General features: G+C 41.5%; 1 protein-coding gene across 5 annotated transcripts in view; it reads right to left on the reverse strand.

Moving 5' to 3' along the window:
• Positions 1-18,258, reverse strand: part of cdh23 (cadherin-related 23) — a 207,775-nt gene that overhangs the window by 107,764 nt on the left and 81,753 nt on the right. For all 5 annotated transcript variants that reach the window (XM_028603317.1, XM_028603313.1, XM_028603314.1 and 2 more), the window contains 3 exons: positions 9,152-9,346; positions 8,919-9,047; positions 5,949-6,027 (listed from right to left, as the gene is read on the reverse strand). In XM_028603317.1, coding sequence (XP_028459118.1) covers positions 5,949-6,027; positions 8,919-9,047; positions 9,152-9,346 — 403 coding nt within the window. The remainder of the gene's footprint in view (positions 1-5,948; positions 6,028-8,918; positions 9,048-9,151; positions 9,347-18,258) is intronic.

The raw sequence follows: 18,258 nt of genomic DNA on the forward strand, positions 1-18,258 counted from the left end.
GGAGAACCAGAAAATGACTAGGGGGAAATGCAACGCTACCAAGCCACGGACGAGCGACGTGCATCGCTGCGACGATCGTCACTGCGACGTGTAGTTACATTTTTCGAGAGGTGCACGTCAGGCTACGGCGTAGGGTACTGCGTAGACGCAGAGGGGTCTGCGTCTACGCCGGACCCTGCGCCGTCGATTCGACGCACAACTATAAAAAGGCCTTTACAGCTGTGAGTCAGCATTCCCCAGTATTAACACCAAGTACCGCTCCAGGCTCACCAATGACCACCTACACATGTGCATGAGAACCGAACTAACTCCGTTCAAGCCAAGCTTCAGTCTACTGGCAGCCAGTCACAGGCCCATTTCTCTCTCTAGGAAAAGAAAAAAAAAGTCATGATAAAAGAGGATGCTCAAAGCTCTGTTTGCTCTTTTTCTAAAAGAGGGTACTTTTTTATTCAGAAGATTTTGTCGTGCTGTCTTTTACTTGAAATGTAAACCTTACGTTCATTGTGTTAGGACTCATTTTATTTATTGTAAGGAAAGCCATTTGTTTTACATACAAGATCAATGTGTGTGTATGTTAAAAGTATCCTTTGAAAATTGACAATGAATATTGTTGAAAAGTTGTTGGAACTGTACGTTGTTTTTATCTGATAGACATAGGGGTAGACTATAGGTCGCAATTTAGACATTATGGAGGTTTGGACCTTTGCTAGGAGGAAATTTTAGTAACTGGACCTCTTTACATTTTAATTAAATACCCATGGTCTATACATGCTATACATATTTGGTCTTTACCTTTTGTAAAAATGTATCCCTGTGAACAACCACACAACTCCTCTAAACTTTATGTCAGAGAAACAAATATGATATATATGACTATTCTGTACAGTTTTTTAACCCTCAGTTGAGCTAGTAAGTTTATTTCCGATAGTTATTGTTCTAAAAGATGTAAAATCTTGGGTCAAAATGGAGATCATGCCGGTGTAAGACTAGAACCGTTTTGGGAAAAGGTCATTTACATCGACAGTGACTGGAGTCATAGCAACCAGTGAAACAAGACTGAGCAAGTAGATATCGATTCCCTGAACAAGTGGTTGATACTCAACACAGAGATACCTGCACACCTGTTAAATTATTCTGCTATCCTCCCTGCATTTCCTAATGACTTTATTACCAGCATGAGCTTAGACCAGAACCTTTAAACAGGTCTTTAGTGCACATTAAGAGAAACTGTAAAAAGAATCACATGACATAATATTGCCAGTGGCCAAATAAGTGACTAAATAAGAAAATGTAATGAAGGAAGCATTCCATTTAGTTACAGAAGATGTTAAGTCTTTTCAGGTGAGATTTTTAGATAAAGGCAAGCGTTTTTTTACATTTTTAATTTTTTTTATATCACATATCAAATATTTGGCCAAACACAGGACGGACTGACAATCTGTGAGTTCGGAAAAAGTCCAGAAAGTCGGCACAAAAAAAGTCAAATAAAGCGATATTAACAGCCAACAGCAGGGGGTGCTAATACGATCACTTATGTGCTACGTAAAAAAAAAAAAAAAAAAAAAAAAAAAAAAACTGAGGAAGAAGAGTAGGCCTACACTATTAGACGTTAATTTCACATCAGCAAGAGGTAGGCTACTGGTAAGTGCCAGGAGCAGGACACATAATAGCTGGCTGCCTTTGTCCATATCTTAGTGAATTGCATAGTCAGCTATCAACATGGGTATGCATCATAATTATGAAAATTACCGTGCCATTTAGTGCTGTCAAACTTAACATGTTTAATAATTTCGGTTAGGTTAATTTGAAACATTAAACGTGTTAGAAATTAATTGCGGATTGACCACGATTTCTGTTGGTTGTATTATATGAGAGGTTGAAGTGAGCTCACTTTTGCTGCTAGGATGAAGACTTTGGTATTGAATTAAACGGGAAAACACCAGGCATGCATTGGTACCAATCTAAACGCGCTAACAAACTAATTCACCAAACTTAACCAAAAGTTTAAACAAAAAATCCTAGCTTGCACTTTCTGTCTGTCTTCCATCAGAGTGCAGTTTTTCCTTATCTTTCATATTTGTATTGCCTATTGTGGAACTGGCAAAGTTTGTGAAAGCTTCACAGACAAAATTGATGCCTAGGCATTTTCATCATTTCACAGCCTTAATATAAGTCAAAAGTGTAATATGACATTGACAAAATATGAAAGCTTATTCAATGCTAATTTTTTAATACAAAGCAACACATTATATAATCAATAATAGCTAATAACCTATCTTTAAAATCATTTGTTTAGTCAGGCTGAAGATAGTTGCAGCACAAAAGATGACAGGATGTCCCAGGATGCTCTACATCACACTATTTCAAACGGCCCAAGTCAGATAGTCACAACCTGGAACAATTTTTTGCTTACCACGCTCAGCAAAAGCCTAAAAGCTCACAGGGTTTCTGTAGCCAGTGACATTTCATTATTTGTATTTTATTTTCAATGCAGATGTAATGGCATTGTACATGTTTTGTTTTTATTTGAAGGCTTCATTAATAAACACAACCCCAATTATCATCATTGGTTTTGTGATGTTACTAGCTGTGAATACCTTGTCTGATAGGCTACAGTATTATATTATTTTTATTGTATATTATTATTACTATGGTATTACAAATTCATTCCATCACAAAAATCTCTCACAGCTTTGATTTAATTTCAGTCCAGCATGCCTCTCAGCAATCTAAGACATACTAACATGATTACTGGTGGATTAGAAATTAATAAAATATTATTTTTTTGTTTGTTTCAATAGTTTTGCAAGCAAACATCACAGGGTTAATACAGCTTTTAAGCTGGTCTAAGCTGGTCATCAACAATGATACAAAGTATGTTTGTTTAGGGCAACCAAGAATTGTCGGAGCAGTCTGAAAATAAAATCTTAGTAGCAAAAAGCCTACAGATAGCTCTGATCAGTACTGACCTTTGAGATATGAGACCAGTAGGTCGGAGGTCCAATAAGGGATACATCATACCCCGTGGACCAGGGATTTACCATCAGAACTGCCCTGCATAATCTCCACCATCCTAAACAATAACAACTGCAACATTGGAGGCAGAGCGCTGCAGTGATTCTATCTCTTGTACACATCAAATCCCAGATCCGCCCTCTGATTGGAGGAGGGAGAGGAAATCCTCATCTTGAGTCCCACAATCATTAGCATAAATCACAGCTGCAATTAAAACCTCGTTTATCTTAATTACCGAAGTAATGAGACGAGTCCCGCAGGAGTGAGCCACAGTCTCTGAGGACACTCGGGGCGAGGAGCGGGAAGGCATTTAAGGCACAGTCACACTTGAGTCTGCAAACAAGCACGCCCTCACACTAATCTGACTGCAGCAGAGCACATGAGCCTTAAAAGACAGAGACATACGCAAACGTACACATGTACAAGCGCGCACACACACACACACACACACACACACACACACACACACACACACACACACATCATCTGACAACCTTACCCTCCCACCTTTATCTACTGGCACCACATCACCCTTCAACTTCCATTATCTATCACACTTATAATGATTTTATCAAGCCTACAGGCTCCATCTCCATAAGGGCTTAGTGCAGTGCTATAACTCTTGATTTTGCAACGACTGGGAATACATCGCAACACCTAATTAATGTCTTTTTAATGCTCTTCTCCTCTAGAGCTTAACTCAGCCCTTGAACTTTGCAGCAAACACAACACACAAACACACACACACAACAATACAACATGTGGCAGCAGATGGTAAGTAAGACTGAGTAGGTGTGTGCACTGAATGGGAGCAAAGTGTTTACGGTGAGCTCCATGAATAAGTGGGTTGGGCTGTGGACTGTGCTCGCATGCAATGAAGCACAGACACTCACAAATAATACATGTGCACATGCATGCAAACACACACAAACACATACACACACGGTGTTAAATTCCTTCGTTCAGCGGTGAGGTCAGGCAGTGACTCAGCAGATGGCAGAACAATGCACATCTTCATCATGCAAAATTCCCATGGTGCAGCCGGCTTATCAAGCAGCGCCAGCCCTTATCAGCCAGCTGGCAATACTGGAGGCACCAACGTCCTTCCATCCTGGCCTTATTGGGCTCGACAGGGGGCATGTAGAGTTTAAAGGATACAGTCAACACGCTGCAATCCTCGCAACTGGTGTTTATTTTCACCCCACATCAATGTTTCATACCTGACACATCTTCGAGGGATTGTTAGACCTTCAGGATCAAAACGTTGATTGTGATTAAAATGAACACCCTACAGGGGTATTAAAGCGGTATTACATCAGTGCATGGACCGCTGAGTCAAAAATTTTGTGTTTTATCTTAATAGGCATATGGAGTTTACTAGGGAGGTAAGCAAAAAAAACTGCTGCATCTTACAATAACTTGTTAAACGTGCCGTCTGCTGATCATTTTTGACAAGAACAGGACATCTGGATCAAAATAAGTAAATATAAGGTGAACAAGATCTATAACAAATATACATTCAGTGGCTTTAATGCACACAAATAGGTCACAAGAATTCAAGTAAAATAATTTCCCAATCATTGAAGTTTACATGAGATATTTGATAATCAAGTTAAAGGGGTGATAGAATGATTATATAAGGCAGTGGTTCCCAACCTTTTTTCCTTGGCGCCCCCCCTACTTATGTCTAAGAAAAGCTGAGTTCCCCCCTCCCGAAACTGATGTTGAGGTAGGTCTCGAGATAGAGCCTTACTTTCTTTTTTGATACAGAGGAGTTATCAGCACTTTTACGTTTCTCCGCCATGTTTCATTCATAAAATAGTGATGCCGTGGCGGCAGGAAAAACGAGTATGATAGCAGCTACCAGCTGACCTGATGACAGCAAGGGTCCTAGCTATCTCCGTTGATCTTGTTCGTTTGTGTGCTGCTTTAATGGCTGTACTAACGTTACAGCTGTAGCGCGCTGGGTTTACGTTTTTACAGGTATATCTGGCAACCCAGATCAAAACATAAACATAAATTCCGTCACGGAATGTAAATTTCAACAAGAAAAAATACTGACATTAGCATTGTTGTCAGAAAAGATAGTATTTCAGTTTAACATGTTTCCTTAATATCTGATGAGGCATTGGTGTCATTTTTGGATTTATTACAGTACAAATATTACATATTGGACCTTTAATAGTGACAGTCTTAGATATGGATCAACACCAGAAATCTAACTTTAAGCTCCTTGCCACAAGGTAAATCTGTCCACCAAGTTTTATGGGAAACTGTTCATGAGTTTCTGAGATATTTTCCTTGCAGTCAGGCAGACAAAGTAACTGGCAGGCCCAAACATCATATCCTTGGCAGAGGTACAGTAAGAAAACACTTCAGGAATATTAAAGCAGGATCACTATTATAACCTTATCAGCACTGTGCAAACTGCAGCTTCCTCTCATCTCCTTTAAAGTAAAACTCTCAGATATAGTAACACCAGCACAAGCTATGGATTGTATGAGGAGGCGGCCCAATAAGGTGGTCATTAGCACGGACACTTTATCTCAGCACCTTTTGCCCAAACTGCTTGTGTGACATATCTAATAAAACAATCAAACAACACAAGTAGGAAACAACAGAAAATCCTGGGATCACACTCTTCTGCCCAAGGTTAAATTTGTCACTCTGAAAAAACGTAATCCTGTTTTGATGGTACGGGCCAACGTGTGAACGATAACACTAAATGAAGGCTGACTTCTGCACAACTGCACCAAACAGTGATTAATAACTGCTTACGGGCAAGCCTATTCTCCAATTCTGAGGCTGCTCTCTGTGGTTATTGACTGTAGTTGCTTGATGAGACTTGTCTATTATTGCTGTGGGATTATGATAAGAAGTGCTCGATTCCCCTCTCTGTACTGTGGATGTCAGATTGATTATGTGACTCAGACCTGAGATGATGGTGTAGCCGATGCCTCTCGGTCGGCCAAGATCCTGGTCAATGGCTGTTATCTTCCGCACTTCGTATCCCTGCAGAGACAGACAGACAGACAGACAGACAGACAGACAGACAGACAGACAGACAGACACAGACACACACAGTATAAGCTGCATGTTATCTTCACAGTCACTTTTTTTTGGTAAGGATTTCTCCAGTAGATTCCACTTTAACCTGACCTGTTACCAATGACAAGAAACTTAGTATCACAGTAAACAGCTATCGGCACATGAAATAATCAGACTCCTATTATATGGTTTTTGCCCTCGATAGTGGCCTTTATCATATTTTGCATTATTTTATCAGTTTAATCAGCATTTCATTTTGCTTTAGCATCGTTTGCCGTTTATTTCTCCCTTCATTGTTTAAAAACTCTCCAGTCCACAACTCGACAAAACCACAGTATGATGGTTAAAAAAAAAAGAAAAGAAAGAGAGAGAAAGCTGTTTGAAAAGTCTTTGATCTGCTGAGCTTTCCCAGCCTTCGTGCCTCAATCAGACACGGTGGTGATACTTAAAAACCCCTGTGCTGCAGCGAGAGATGGAGAGACCCTCCCTACTTCCCAATGTCCTTCCTTCTCTCCTCCTACCACCCGCCTTTGCTCCCTCACATCCCCCCTTAGCTCTCTCACTCGCAACCAATGCTCCATTTCTGCCAAAGCATCTTCTGTCATTGACCAATTACAGCAGAATCAATTACAAGCCTTTCAGAGAGACTGATTCACACCAATCACTAGCTGAGAGGGAAACACACACACCCAAACACACGGAAGATTTAGGGACAGAGAAAGAGTGAGGAGAAGAGGCGATGCTGAAGTAATATGAGCAATATTCTCGAGCTGTCCACACAAGTGGAATATGTTCAATCAACCGTCAAATATACATTCCCTCTCCTGCAAAACACACACACACACACACACACACACACACACACACACTTCCCCATACCGAAGCCAACCCCCCTCTTCATCCTTTCATTTTCTAGCATTACAGTGCATTACCCCCCAACCCATTCTCCCTTTCTCTCTCTCTCTCTCCTCATTGATTTGACAGCCAAATTGTGTTTGTCCTAGAAGGAGCTTAAACGTCAGTCCAAGCAGCATGGATTCACATCTATAACAGCCAAAAACCCTGCCCTGTGATTTCATCTGAAAAAAAAAAATATTTTCTTCTACTCTGTTGTCAACATTTTCTACACATGACGGGTTGATTGGCTAGAGAAAAAGAAAGACACAGAGAAACAAGCAGGAACTGAGGAAGACAGATGCAGAAACAGAGGGGGCGGGGGTTTTGTGTGTGTGTGTGTGTGTGTGTGTGTGCATGCATGCATGCATGCACTCACACCTTTGAGAAATGACCTATGACAGGGATCCAAGTTTGATATCCCTTTACGTGTAAATGTCATGGGCCTTGAGAACAGTTGACACTCGTTCTGTCACTGCACGCCCTCGGCTTATCACTGCCCAACACTGTCTAATGGAAATGACACATGCCTGTTAGAATAGCACATGAGGGCATCGGAAGTGTGTGTCTGCGTGTGTGCGTTTTCAAGAGCAGTGGCACTGTTGGCCTGCATTTTTGTGTCTGTCTTACTTTAAGCACTTATCCTGTCTGTATCTGTTGTGGGGTCAAATGGCCTCAGTAACAGATTTTGGTTGCACGCCTGCCGTGACCTCCTCCTACAACGTTGCAGTAACAGGATTACACACTGTCCTACTGTTAGAGGCAAGAGCTTCAACACTCCAAGGCAGTATTACTGAGGCTTAACGCTGCTCAGCTGCTGTGAGAAATCTGGAATCCATTCACCAATGTCAACTTTGTGATCCAACGTAATGCCCCTCTTTTTAACTTTCTCCTCCTTTATTTCATCATCTAACTTTTTTCACCCAACTCCTTCCACCTTTTTCCATTCCACCCCAACGTCTCCCTCTCTCTTAGTCCCCCTCCCCTTGTGACCTTCCTGGTGACAGTTGATGAATCAGAGAGTTGGGGAGACACCGGGCGTCGACTCTGTCATGGACCTTTAATATGCATGCAAATGTAGCACTTGACATTTCTACTACAGCGTGTGCAGGCCGGGGACGAGCGATGTGTGCGGGCGGGTGTTTGAGTGGGGTAGGTTGGGTGAGTCAGGGGAGAGACTTAGAGAGAGGCAGAATAAAACTGATCGTGAGAGAGAGAGACAGAACAGAAATAAGTACGGACAGTATTATGCCCCTGTGTGTAATCCCCCCCCCCCCCGAGTGTAAACATCAATAGCTGGACCATTAGCCACCTGGGAACCATTTTTAGAGGGCAAAGTCAGGGGAGTGAACATAATAGTGTACAGGGAAACAGACACGCAGTGTATTAAATAGCCATTACAAACCTACTTGCAATAAAGACAAAGGTAAGGTCATAGGGAGTCCTACAATACAAAGACTTCATACTTCACACACACACATGCAGCAGTATGAGCACATGAGGTAGCATGGTGAGATACAGTAAATCCTACAGCCCCAGTGACCTTTGCTAGAGGCCACACATCCCAAAGCAAGACTGTAAATCTCCCACAATAATTACAGCCTCCAACACTTGTATGTAGGGGCCCAGGGTAGAGTTTGCGCGCGTGTGTGTGTGTGTTTCCTGGGGAGGAGAGGCTCAGGAGGGAGGATGAGAGGTGAGATCCTGCCCTGATAATAACTTAGGCCTCGACTTTTAACCATATTTCTCTTGCAACTGCTCCAAACACCCCCTGAATAATCAAAGAGGAGTATGAACATGGGACACAAAGAGCTGGGGATGAGCAACGAGGTCTATAAAATAAGTTGGCAACAGAGAAGGATGGGAGAGAAAGAAATGGACAGATTCGGGGGTTTCACATAAAAGCTGCATGAATAGGATAAAAGCTGTTGCAGTGTGATGTGTGGGATTGTATTACTGACCAGGGGAATGTCTTCCTCTATGTTGGTACTGTAGGGCAGATTGGTGAAAATGGGGTCCATGTCCTGGACATCAGTGATGGTGATAGCTAAATTGGCAAGCCGAGACAGAGGTCTCACTTTGTCTTGATCCTGATAGAAACAAAACGTTCAGATCAGCAAATGCATGTGCATTCATTTGACTCGGTGTGTTGGCTAATGTAGACAGAAATGTACTGCGATGTGTGTGTGCTGACCGTGGCGTTGACAGTGAGCTGGTACGATGAGGTTGTCTCGTAGTCCAGGGGTCTGATGACGGTGACGGTGCCTCGGGCCCCGTCGATGGAAAAGAAGGGAGATGAAGGCTGGAAGGAGAAAAGAACGCTGCCTCCAGTGCCCTGGTCTGGATCTGTGGCGTTTACCATGAAAACTGATCTGCCCACCGGTGTGTTCTGAAAGACAGTCAAGCACACACGTACGCACACACACACACACACGTACGCACACACACACACGCACACACACACACACACACACACACACACACACACACACACACACACACACACACCTGCATTGAATACAGGAAAACAGCAAGGCAGACACGATCCGAATACATGTCCCGATTTACACTAGTCAAATATTTTTTGTTAAGTTAAAAAAGGCTCAGGATGAGTATTCACATACTACTTATGAAGTAAAGATTTAACTTATGACTTAATTGTATGTGGTTTATACAAAAGCCTTAACTACCAACAACCATAGATTACAATTTGATTTAGTCCTTGTTATGACTGTGAATGTGCCTATTTTCCCCCCAATACTAGAATCAGAGATGGGAGGTAACGAAGTACAAATACTTTGTTACAGTACTCAAGTAGATTTTTCAGATATTTTTACTTTTACTCCTTACATTTTAACATGAATATTGGTACTTTCTACTCCTTACATTTTAGAAAATCTGCTCGTTACTTTCGTTTTGTACAAAAGGGTGAGTGCGTGTCGGAAACGCGCCTCACACCGCGAGCGGGCGCGCGCCACACAGAGAAAAAAGTCGTGTAACTTATGTTGTCAGTTAATGTAAGCCTGTTGTTGTATTGGTCTATAGATCTTGCAAATTTAAAGTAAGTTAGCTAGTGATTCTGTTGTTTGTGTTCACCTGTTAGCTAGGTTGCACATTGCTGGATCTTAATAAAGCATCAAAAGAGAGAAGTTGTCTCCGTCCTTGTTTTAACAGACACACCTGGAGCGAAGTTGGAAACCAGAATCTGCTTTAAATACAGTCCTAATCTAGTCCTCATTAAAATGTTTCAAATAATTTCACTGGAGTTACCGTTATTATTTTTCGCGTCATCAATACCGAATTCAATCTAATTGGACGGGAATATACTGTACGTTGCAATCGACACACCACTACAAAACGACTCGACGGATTCGGCGACATTCATTGGCGGCAAATCATTGCGGCTTGATGGTGGTAACGTTAGCACTAGTAGTATGGATGGCGACATGATTGAAAATGAAGAAAACAGAGATCCCAGAGATTAGGCAGACACGCAGCAAGACATTCCCAATCATCCTTGGCCTTAGGCTATCTGAGAGAGATGTTTAGGCATCAAGAATGACTCCTGGCGAATGTGCTGCGTAACTCTCAAAGTATGGGGAACTTCTTAAATAATGTCTGTTTAGTAATTCATATTTACAGTTTTTCTTGATTGCTTTGACCTGCTTAAAGAAACTGGGATCCACTTGGTTTTCATCATCACTGTCTCAGCAGAGCAGAAGACACCTCTTGCAAATGTGTTAACCCTTTCTCATTGGATTGACGCATTTTCCCCACACTTTTGCAAACAGTTAACACGGATGTCATTCAAGCAGTCCAAACTCCATTGTTTTAGCTATGGTAACCAAACAGAAACCATCTGTTCCTAACTATTAGAAACTACCTACATCAGTATGAAATCACTGAAGCACCTGTTTGACACTCCTTGACACAAATCTTCAATTAGCAATCAGTCAGCAAGGGTAGGCCATGTGGCCCCATCGTCAAGACAGAAGAGACTGAGTATCAATAGTGGCTATTTCTTATACTCTACAGTAATAGATGTTTATACTTTACTGTAATAGATTTATTTTCTTAATTTTCATATACTCTAATAGATTTTATTTTGGTTTACATGTATTTTGTGTAATATTTACAGTATTTCAGTTTTCAGCCACAGTTTGAAAATAAGAATCAATGGAATCAATAACATTTGCATCAAATCATTTCTGATTTTGGATCCAATTCTTTGCAAGAAGGCAAATTTGACAACAAATGGCACTAGCATGAAAGCTCCGTACAGTAATAGGCTACAATGACAAGCAATGGTGCACTGATTCGCACTGTACGGACGAATCAGTGTACGAGTGCTGTATTTTGTATTTTGTTGTCCACTGTGTAATGGTTGATTGGAAGAGCTCATACACTTGTTTGCAAGTTGTGTTGTTTGAATGCAAAATTTGCTTTTGTTGCATATTTTAAATGTTTTGGCATGGTTAGAGCCTTTTGCAAACAAAATGTTTCATTTTGACCATGAGTGCCACCTGTGTGTTAACGGTTTTGAAAATGTGGAGTTTGAGTTGACTGCTGTATCAAAGCAATCAAGAAAAACTGTAATCCTTTATTTTTTTTTCCAGAAGCCATATTTGAGCACAGACACATACATGTAGATTCCTTTAAATCTTAAGGGGAAGATTAAAAAAAGAGAAACTGGATCTGTGAATTCTCATAGAATCACAATTGAATTCATGTCTTGCTACTCAGTCAGAATCTTATTAACCTGGAGTCCCAGTCCCTGTCACGATAATCATATGTGAAATGTTTTAGGCCTATCGGCAGACATCCATTTAAAATGTAGGCAATGGCATATAAAGAGCCTTTTTCCCCACTGAGGTTTCTCAGCTCGCACTCTAGTAACATTTGTGTGGACCAGGTAGCTTTGGAAAGCAGCTCTAAAAAGACACATTAACATTTTCATTCAAAAGTTTGAAAAAAGGCTGAGATGAAACCATAGTGCTATCCCGCTGTGTGGTGGTCCTACAAACTTCACTTGAACCTCAAATGATATGGGTGTGTAGAGATAATGACTACATTTTAATTTTGAGCTGAATTTTTCTCATCGCTTCCTGTGCATGGAGACGGTTTCAGAAGTGACCATACCCAGCAGGCAGCAGAGTTTAATCTGGGCACGCACATTTATGGCATCTCAGTTAGACAGAATGCCTGTTGCAGCTTCACTCTGTGACTTCCGCTGATTAAACAGATTTTACTCTCACAATAGTGCACCTTAAATGGCATCGGGACATCCTATTGTCAGAAGATATTTGTTGCACCTTGTTGTCTGTAAATATATATAGGAGATAAGCCTTGCCTATCTGTGTTGCCTCCCAAAATTGCCTTGGGTATCTAAAAGCTAAGAGTTAAGAAATATCAACTGGGCAGAAAGGCTGCCCAATGACATAACAGAGTACTGTTTGTCTTGGTCATGGTCAGTGTGGAAACCTGGCAAGTGGAAAAAAAAGAGGAGGCCATATCAAAAAACAGAGTCCCCAGGTATTGCAGAGCAGCTTGTCTCTAAGTTTAAGGAACATCCTCATTAATTGGAATTTTATCTCCAAACAGCCACACACACAATTAATGAGAAATGAGAATCCCTACAGATACAAGAAAACAAGTACTGGAGGACAGGAGGTATTCCAGCTATATTACTGGAAATAAATGCTTATACTAGGTCCCTATTCTCTACCTCAGCTCAGAGTGTGGACTTGTTAACTGCAGGGGGAGAGCGTGACCACATGGGGAGGTCATGGCGTTGAACTGAGCTGGGCCCTGAGCCAAAGCTAAAGTGACACAGTAAGAGAGCAGTTGACCCCACAGTCTGTCTGCACAGGTGGCAGGGGAGTGTGGAGGTGTATGTTGTATGTATGCTACCCTGCGCTATTGCCTTGGTGTGTCAGAGTCTATAACACTGTGTGTATGCTTGGTTAAGAACATGTGTATGAATGTTTGCTTGGATAGTATAAATATGTGGGATGAGACGGTGTCTGTGGACATACAGTATGTGTATGTATTTGTTATCTGTGTAGCAAAATGCATGTGCTAAAACTCTTTGGTAGGTCGGTCAGTTTGCCATATTCCGCTCTCCTCTGGTCACTGAGAGGCTCCAGTGCAGCACAAGTGAAACTGAAGCAAACCTCAATGATAGTTGTGGAGTGAAGGAGAGTAGTTACTAATCCACTCCTCCACAACAATAACCGCATTTGAATAAACACATCTAATCTGCATTTCTCTGATACAATTATTACGCTTGTCAATTTGTCTGCTTACGAGAGAACGCAAAACACCTGTACCCTACAGCCTGCAGCATGACACTGGAGCACAGCCACAAATTAAATGGATATAAATAGGCAAAAACAAACTCTTGGTGAATGAATTAAATATTCCTGCCTGTGCTTATTTGTTAGCGCGCACTTGTATACCTGTACGTGTGTCTGGCATGGGTGTCTGCTTTATCAACGTTGCTTTGATGTCAAGGAAGCAGTTTGATAGTTGAGCATTAAGGGTGTGTGTGTGTGTGTGTGTGTACCTCTTTTTGGAAAGAGCATGAGATCTGGATGTGTATGGAGAAAGTGTGTGATATGACGTATCTTTTTTCCTCCCCTAAAGCATGCCAGTTTCTATCTCTCTCTACACAGCAGCCTATTAAACAATGACACATTAACACCTCCCAGTGTCAAATGCCACAAGGCTCAGTAAATAACGCACCACACTTCAATAAGTAAACACACACACCATTTTTGATCTACCAGATTCGACACTGCCACGGTGTTCAAAGCAGTTCAAAGCTTTGCTGAGAAGCACAGATGACCAACTCTCAACACTATGTGTCAGTGTGCCAGCGTGGTACTTCAGAGGTGAGCATGCTTGGCTGTGTGCAGGTGCTGCTCTGCTATTAGACTCTGGAGGCTCTAATGCCTGCTAACAGAATCACAACAAAGCCATTACCCATCCACCTTATTCATTCTTATCTCGTTTTCCCTTTATCCCCCTAAAAAACTTTGAAGGTCAAAATGCTCTATTTGGATAAGTGGTGCATTTCAATACAAAGAGAAACAACAATAAAAGCAACCTATTTAAACAGTTGCCTTAGATCATCACCTACTCATGATAGATTTCTCTGCATTCCCGCAGTCCACTACTGCAGAGAGCATACTAAAGCACGTCTGGTAACCAGAACATAAAGAGCCATCAAACATAGTCATAGTCGTCTGCTTGGCCTTTTTTACCTTTCACTGGGTCTTAATAGCCTCGCTATCAGGCCATTGATTGGACCCATGTGATGCCGATTACAAGTCAATGTGGGTGACCAGGCGCAAAATGCAAGGCAGTGAATCCTTCTGTTTTTATTATCCTATAAGACTGTCCAATTACTTCTCCATAAACGAGTCACACAATAAACAATGCACTGCAAGGCTTGGCGAGACCGTTCCGCTGAATGTTCGTTCGAGAAGCATTGTATGTGTCGCTACTGCTTCCTTCACAAGTGCAAAAGCCACTTGGTTAGCCATGGCTTATATTCCTGCATATATGCCTTGACAGTGCTTTGTAGCTTTTGAATACATGGGGGCTATTTCCTATGGGAAGGAGAATGTTAAGTGAGGAGACAGTTGAGGGATGAAGAGAGTTTCCTGCTGTGTCTTATCTGAAGTGCACTGCAGGAATCGCCCTGGTCTCCCTCTGAGAGCTACTACTTATGGAAGGAGAGCAGGAGAGACATACTGTAGAGTACAGAGAGAGATTTAAAGGAAGAGCATGCTGTGTTTATTGGAGACTTCAGACCCCTTGTTGTGTTATAAACGTAAATGAGGATCTACTCATTAACTGTAAAACAATTCCGTAGATTGGACATGAATTACAGGCACACACCTTTCTAAACAAGGTCCTATAATTCACAGTACATAGAAAGAAAAAGCTGAAAGCCTTGAAATCCAAGACTCACAAAATGTAAGAAAAGATTCTCGTTGAAGATTCTTATTGGTGTGATGAGACAAAATATGTAACTTTTTGGCCTGAATGCCACATTCCAGGTCATGCCACCATCCGAAATATTCCAATGAAGCATGGGGCTTTACTACTTGCAATGGAGATGCTTCTGGATTGGCTGAAGAAGTCTGAATGTCCTTCAGGGTCCCACACAGTGAAACCCAATGAAAACAGTAGGAGGTAACCTAAAAACACTGATGCACTCAGTTCTAATTGACAGACCTTGATGGATTTTCAAGGGAGAATGGGATTACATTAAAGAGATAGTAAAACTTACGCAGAATTGCTGGAATTATTGCCAATGGTGCTTCTACAAAGTAATAAATAAAATGGTCTGAACACTCATTGTATCTAATGTAGATGTGATGTTTCAGTTGTCCAGTTTGCCATGATAATGTGAGGGAGTAATATTGGAAATAAAAATAGAGTGGAGGAATCCACTACTTTCCAAAGTCAGACAGACAAGTTGTAAGGAGATTGAGAAAAACAGACTGAGAGGAAGACAGACAGTGAGAGGAAAGAAAGCAAGAGCACGTATTTAAGCATATGAAAATGAAAGCCTGCCACTAACAGCCATGATAAATCTCTAATAAAGAAGGGAGTCCCTATTCGCTTTTAACTGCACCTGTGCTGTATAATATGCTGGTGTTTGCACTGCAGTCTCTACTGCCTCGGCTGAAGGCAGCAGTGGAGTGCTGGTCTCCTGTGGGACAGATTTCAGGTTCAACATGACTTCTGGGGCGCTGGAGAGTCCAGGCTGGCCAGAAGAGTCGAGGTTGGCCAGACGTACGAAGTACACGGCCCAGCTTCTCTATGGGACCTTGAGGGATGACAGGGGCTGAAGTCCACTGAGGGCTGGTGTAATGGATTCCAGATTCCCAATGTCAGCTCTCTCCTCTAGGGAGTATTTGAGGGAGTAGTCACAACAGTGTGTGATGATACTCTGTCCATCAACAACTGCACACTGTTTAATTCATTTATACGTCACTCTAGTAATGGACGAAATGAAACCAAATCCACTCAGACTGCATTGTGGAAGGCAAATTATGCTCTTTAGGTGCACAAGCTAAAAGCTCCAAATTAGTGTATGATTTGTTCAAAAGAAATTATGCAAATCACCCAAACATAAATCTTGCAATTGAGAAGTTAAGTACTGTGCTATTTAAAGCATAGCAAGAGGAGACTGCAAAAATATATATCAAATAAATACTTCTTAGCATTCTACATCACATTCATCTTAAAAATTTGTCATTATCAGCATGAATGTGAAAGATCAAGGGTTTATGAGGAAATATATATTATATTATATACATATTGCATTGGTACCATGTCACTGTTAATCATTAACAAAACAGACTGCAAAAATAATACCTCTACTGTGCACTTCCCCTTTTCTCTAAGGAAATGTAGATTGGTCTCCATCAGCTTTGGAATGTATGCCATAATGCCTGTATTTTTTGCGTGGAGGATAAACACGGTCACATCACAACTGGTTAGTATTCTTCTATTCCTCTGCTAAGTGCATATTGGATACATTCATTACCCTTTTTGACAATCAAACTGACTTAATTCATCACCCAAAAAATGACTTAAAACCTCCCTTAGTACCATTTCAGATCCATGGCAACATCCCGCTCCATGCCTCAGTACTTAATTTGCTCAGAGTTTGCTTATCTATGATAATTATAACAACATAGACACTGTATTGATTTTGTGCTCGGGAAAATGTCAAATATTCAAGATTTTTCGAACCAAATGCTCTGCAGATCGTGGATGATAACCAAAGATGCTGCTCTGATAAATACTGTAATGTTGTATTGATTGTGTCTGTGACAGATTGAGCTTTTACGTAAAACTGCTCTGTGTCAGAGATGGGGGACTCGAGTTGGAGACTTGGACTACAGTCGCACACACAGTGACTTGAGACTCGATTAGGACTCGAGATTTGGGACTCGAGAACAATCTTTATTGAATGTGTATGTTTATGTGACTGAGGGAGTGCTTTATGAGTGTATTCAAGTAGCCCACCACTTTTCTATAGGTGATTTGAAATGTCTGAGGATGTCAAAGCCTGCTCCATATTATTGATTACAATTTCCATGAAAGGGACTCTTGCACAGTTTTCTGATTATCACAGATATTCACCACTAGATTTTGGTATGAAAAATATTCGCTGAGAATTGAACAATTGGCAAACTTTGGGCAGTGGTTTAGATGATGCTGTGTCTCACCACCTCTCAAAAGAACTAAATAGTACAGATGGATTGACCCTCTGACCCACTGACTGTAAATGCTATTCTTAGGCCGTGTTACTAGTAGGCCAAAAATCCAAGTACATTCTGCGCTGCCTTCTGTTCATTTAGTAAGAAATGGCAGTCACCAGTCATGCATGCATTTTCTTCTATCAGAATCAGAAAAGGTTTTATTGCCAAGTACGTTTTTTACGCATACAAGGAATTTGTCTTGGTGTTGTTGGTGCATGTCACACATTCTCTAAATATAAGAAGGATCAGAAGAATATAAACAATATAAGTATACATACATACATACATACATACATACACACAGTATGTAATAATAACAAAAAAAATAAAACTAAGAATAAGATACATTTTATAAAAATAAAATAAGTTAAGTAAAAAGGAACACTACAGCAGAGTAAATACACTGGCATGTAGAGCCAGAGGTGTAGTGTGGAGAGAGTCAGGGTGGGTTCCAGGCCTTGTTGATAAGGCTAGTGGCGGAGGGGAAAAAACTGTTCATGTGGCGTGTGGTTTTGGTCCTGATGGACCTCAGCCTCCTGCCAGAGGGGAGTGACTCAAAGAGTTTGTGGCCGGGATGGGAGGGGTCAGCCACAATCTTTCCAGCTCGCTTCAGAGTCCAGTTCTATTTGAAGTCGAGACTTTTTGATGTACCTGGTAAAGACCATGGCAAACCCACACACTTTTGAGTACAATGCTCTGCTCTTATTTTTTGTCAGAAATGTTAAAGACATGGTGATTTGCAGGGGCAGCGCCTGGGCTTAAGCCCCCTGCTGCTCACAGCTCTAGAAGCCCAACTGTTCACTACAATAGGGGCCGTGATTACACCTACACTGCTCGCAAAGTTCTCAGTTCCTCCCTGGCTGTCTGCTCTCCGCTTCCAACCCAGCAGGCATGTGATTGTACCAGCTCCGCTCACCCTTTCGCTGCCTGCCTCTCACAACCCCGGTCCATCCGTCACTGCCTCCCACATGTGGCGCCTTGTCACACTGCCGCTGGCATTATTCTGACAATGTGA

The sequence above is a fragment of the Perca flavescens genome, chromosome 17 (genome assembly GCF_004354835.1).
Source record: "Perca flavescens isolate YP-PL-M2 chromosome 17, PFLA_1.0, whole genome shotgun sequence".
NCBI classification, from domain to species: Eukaryota; Metazoa; Chordata; class Actinopteri; order Perciformes; family Percidae; genus Perca; species Perca flavescens.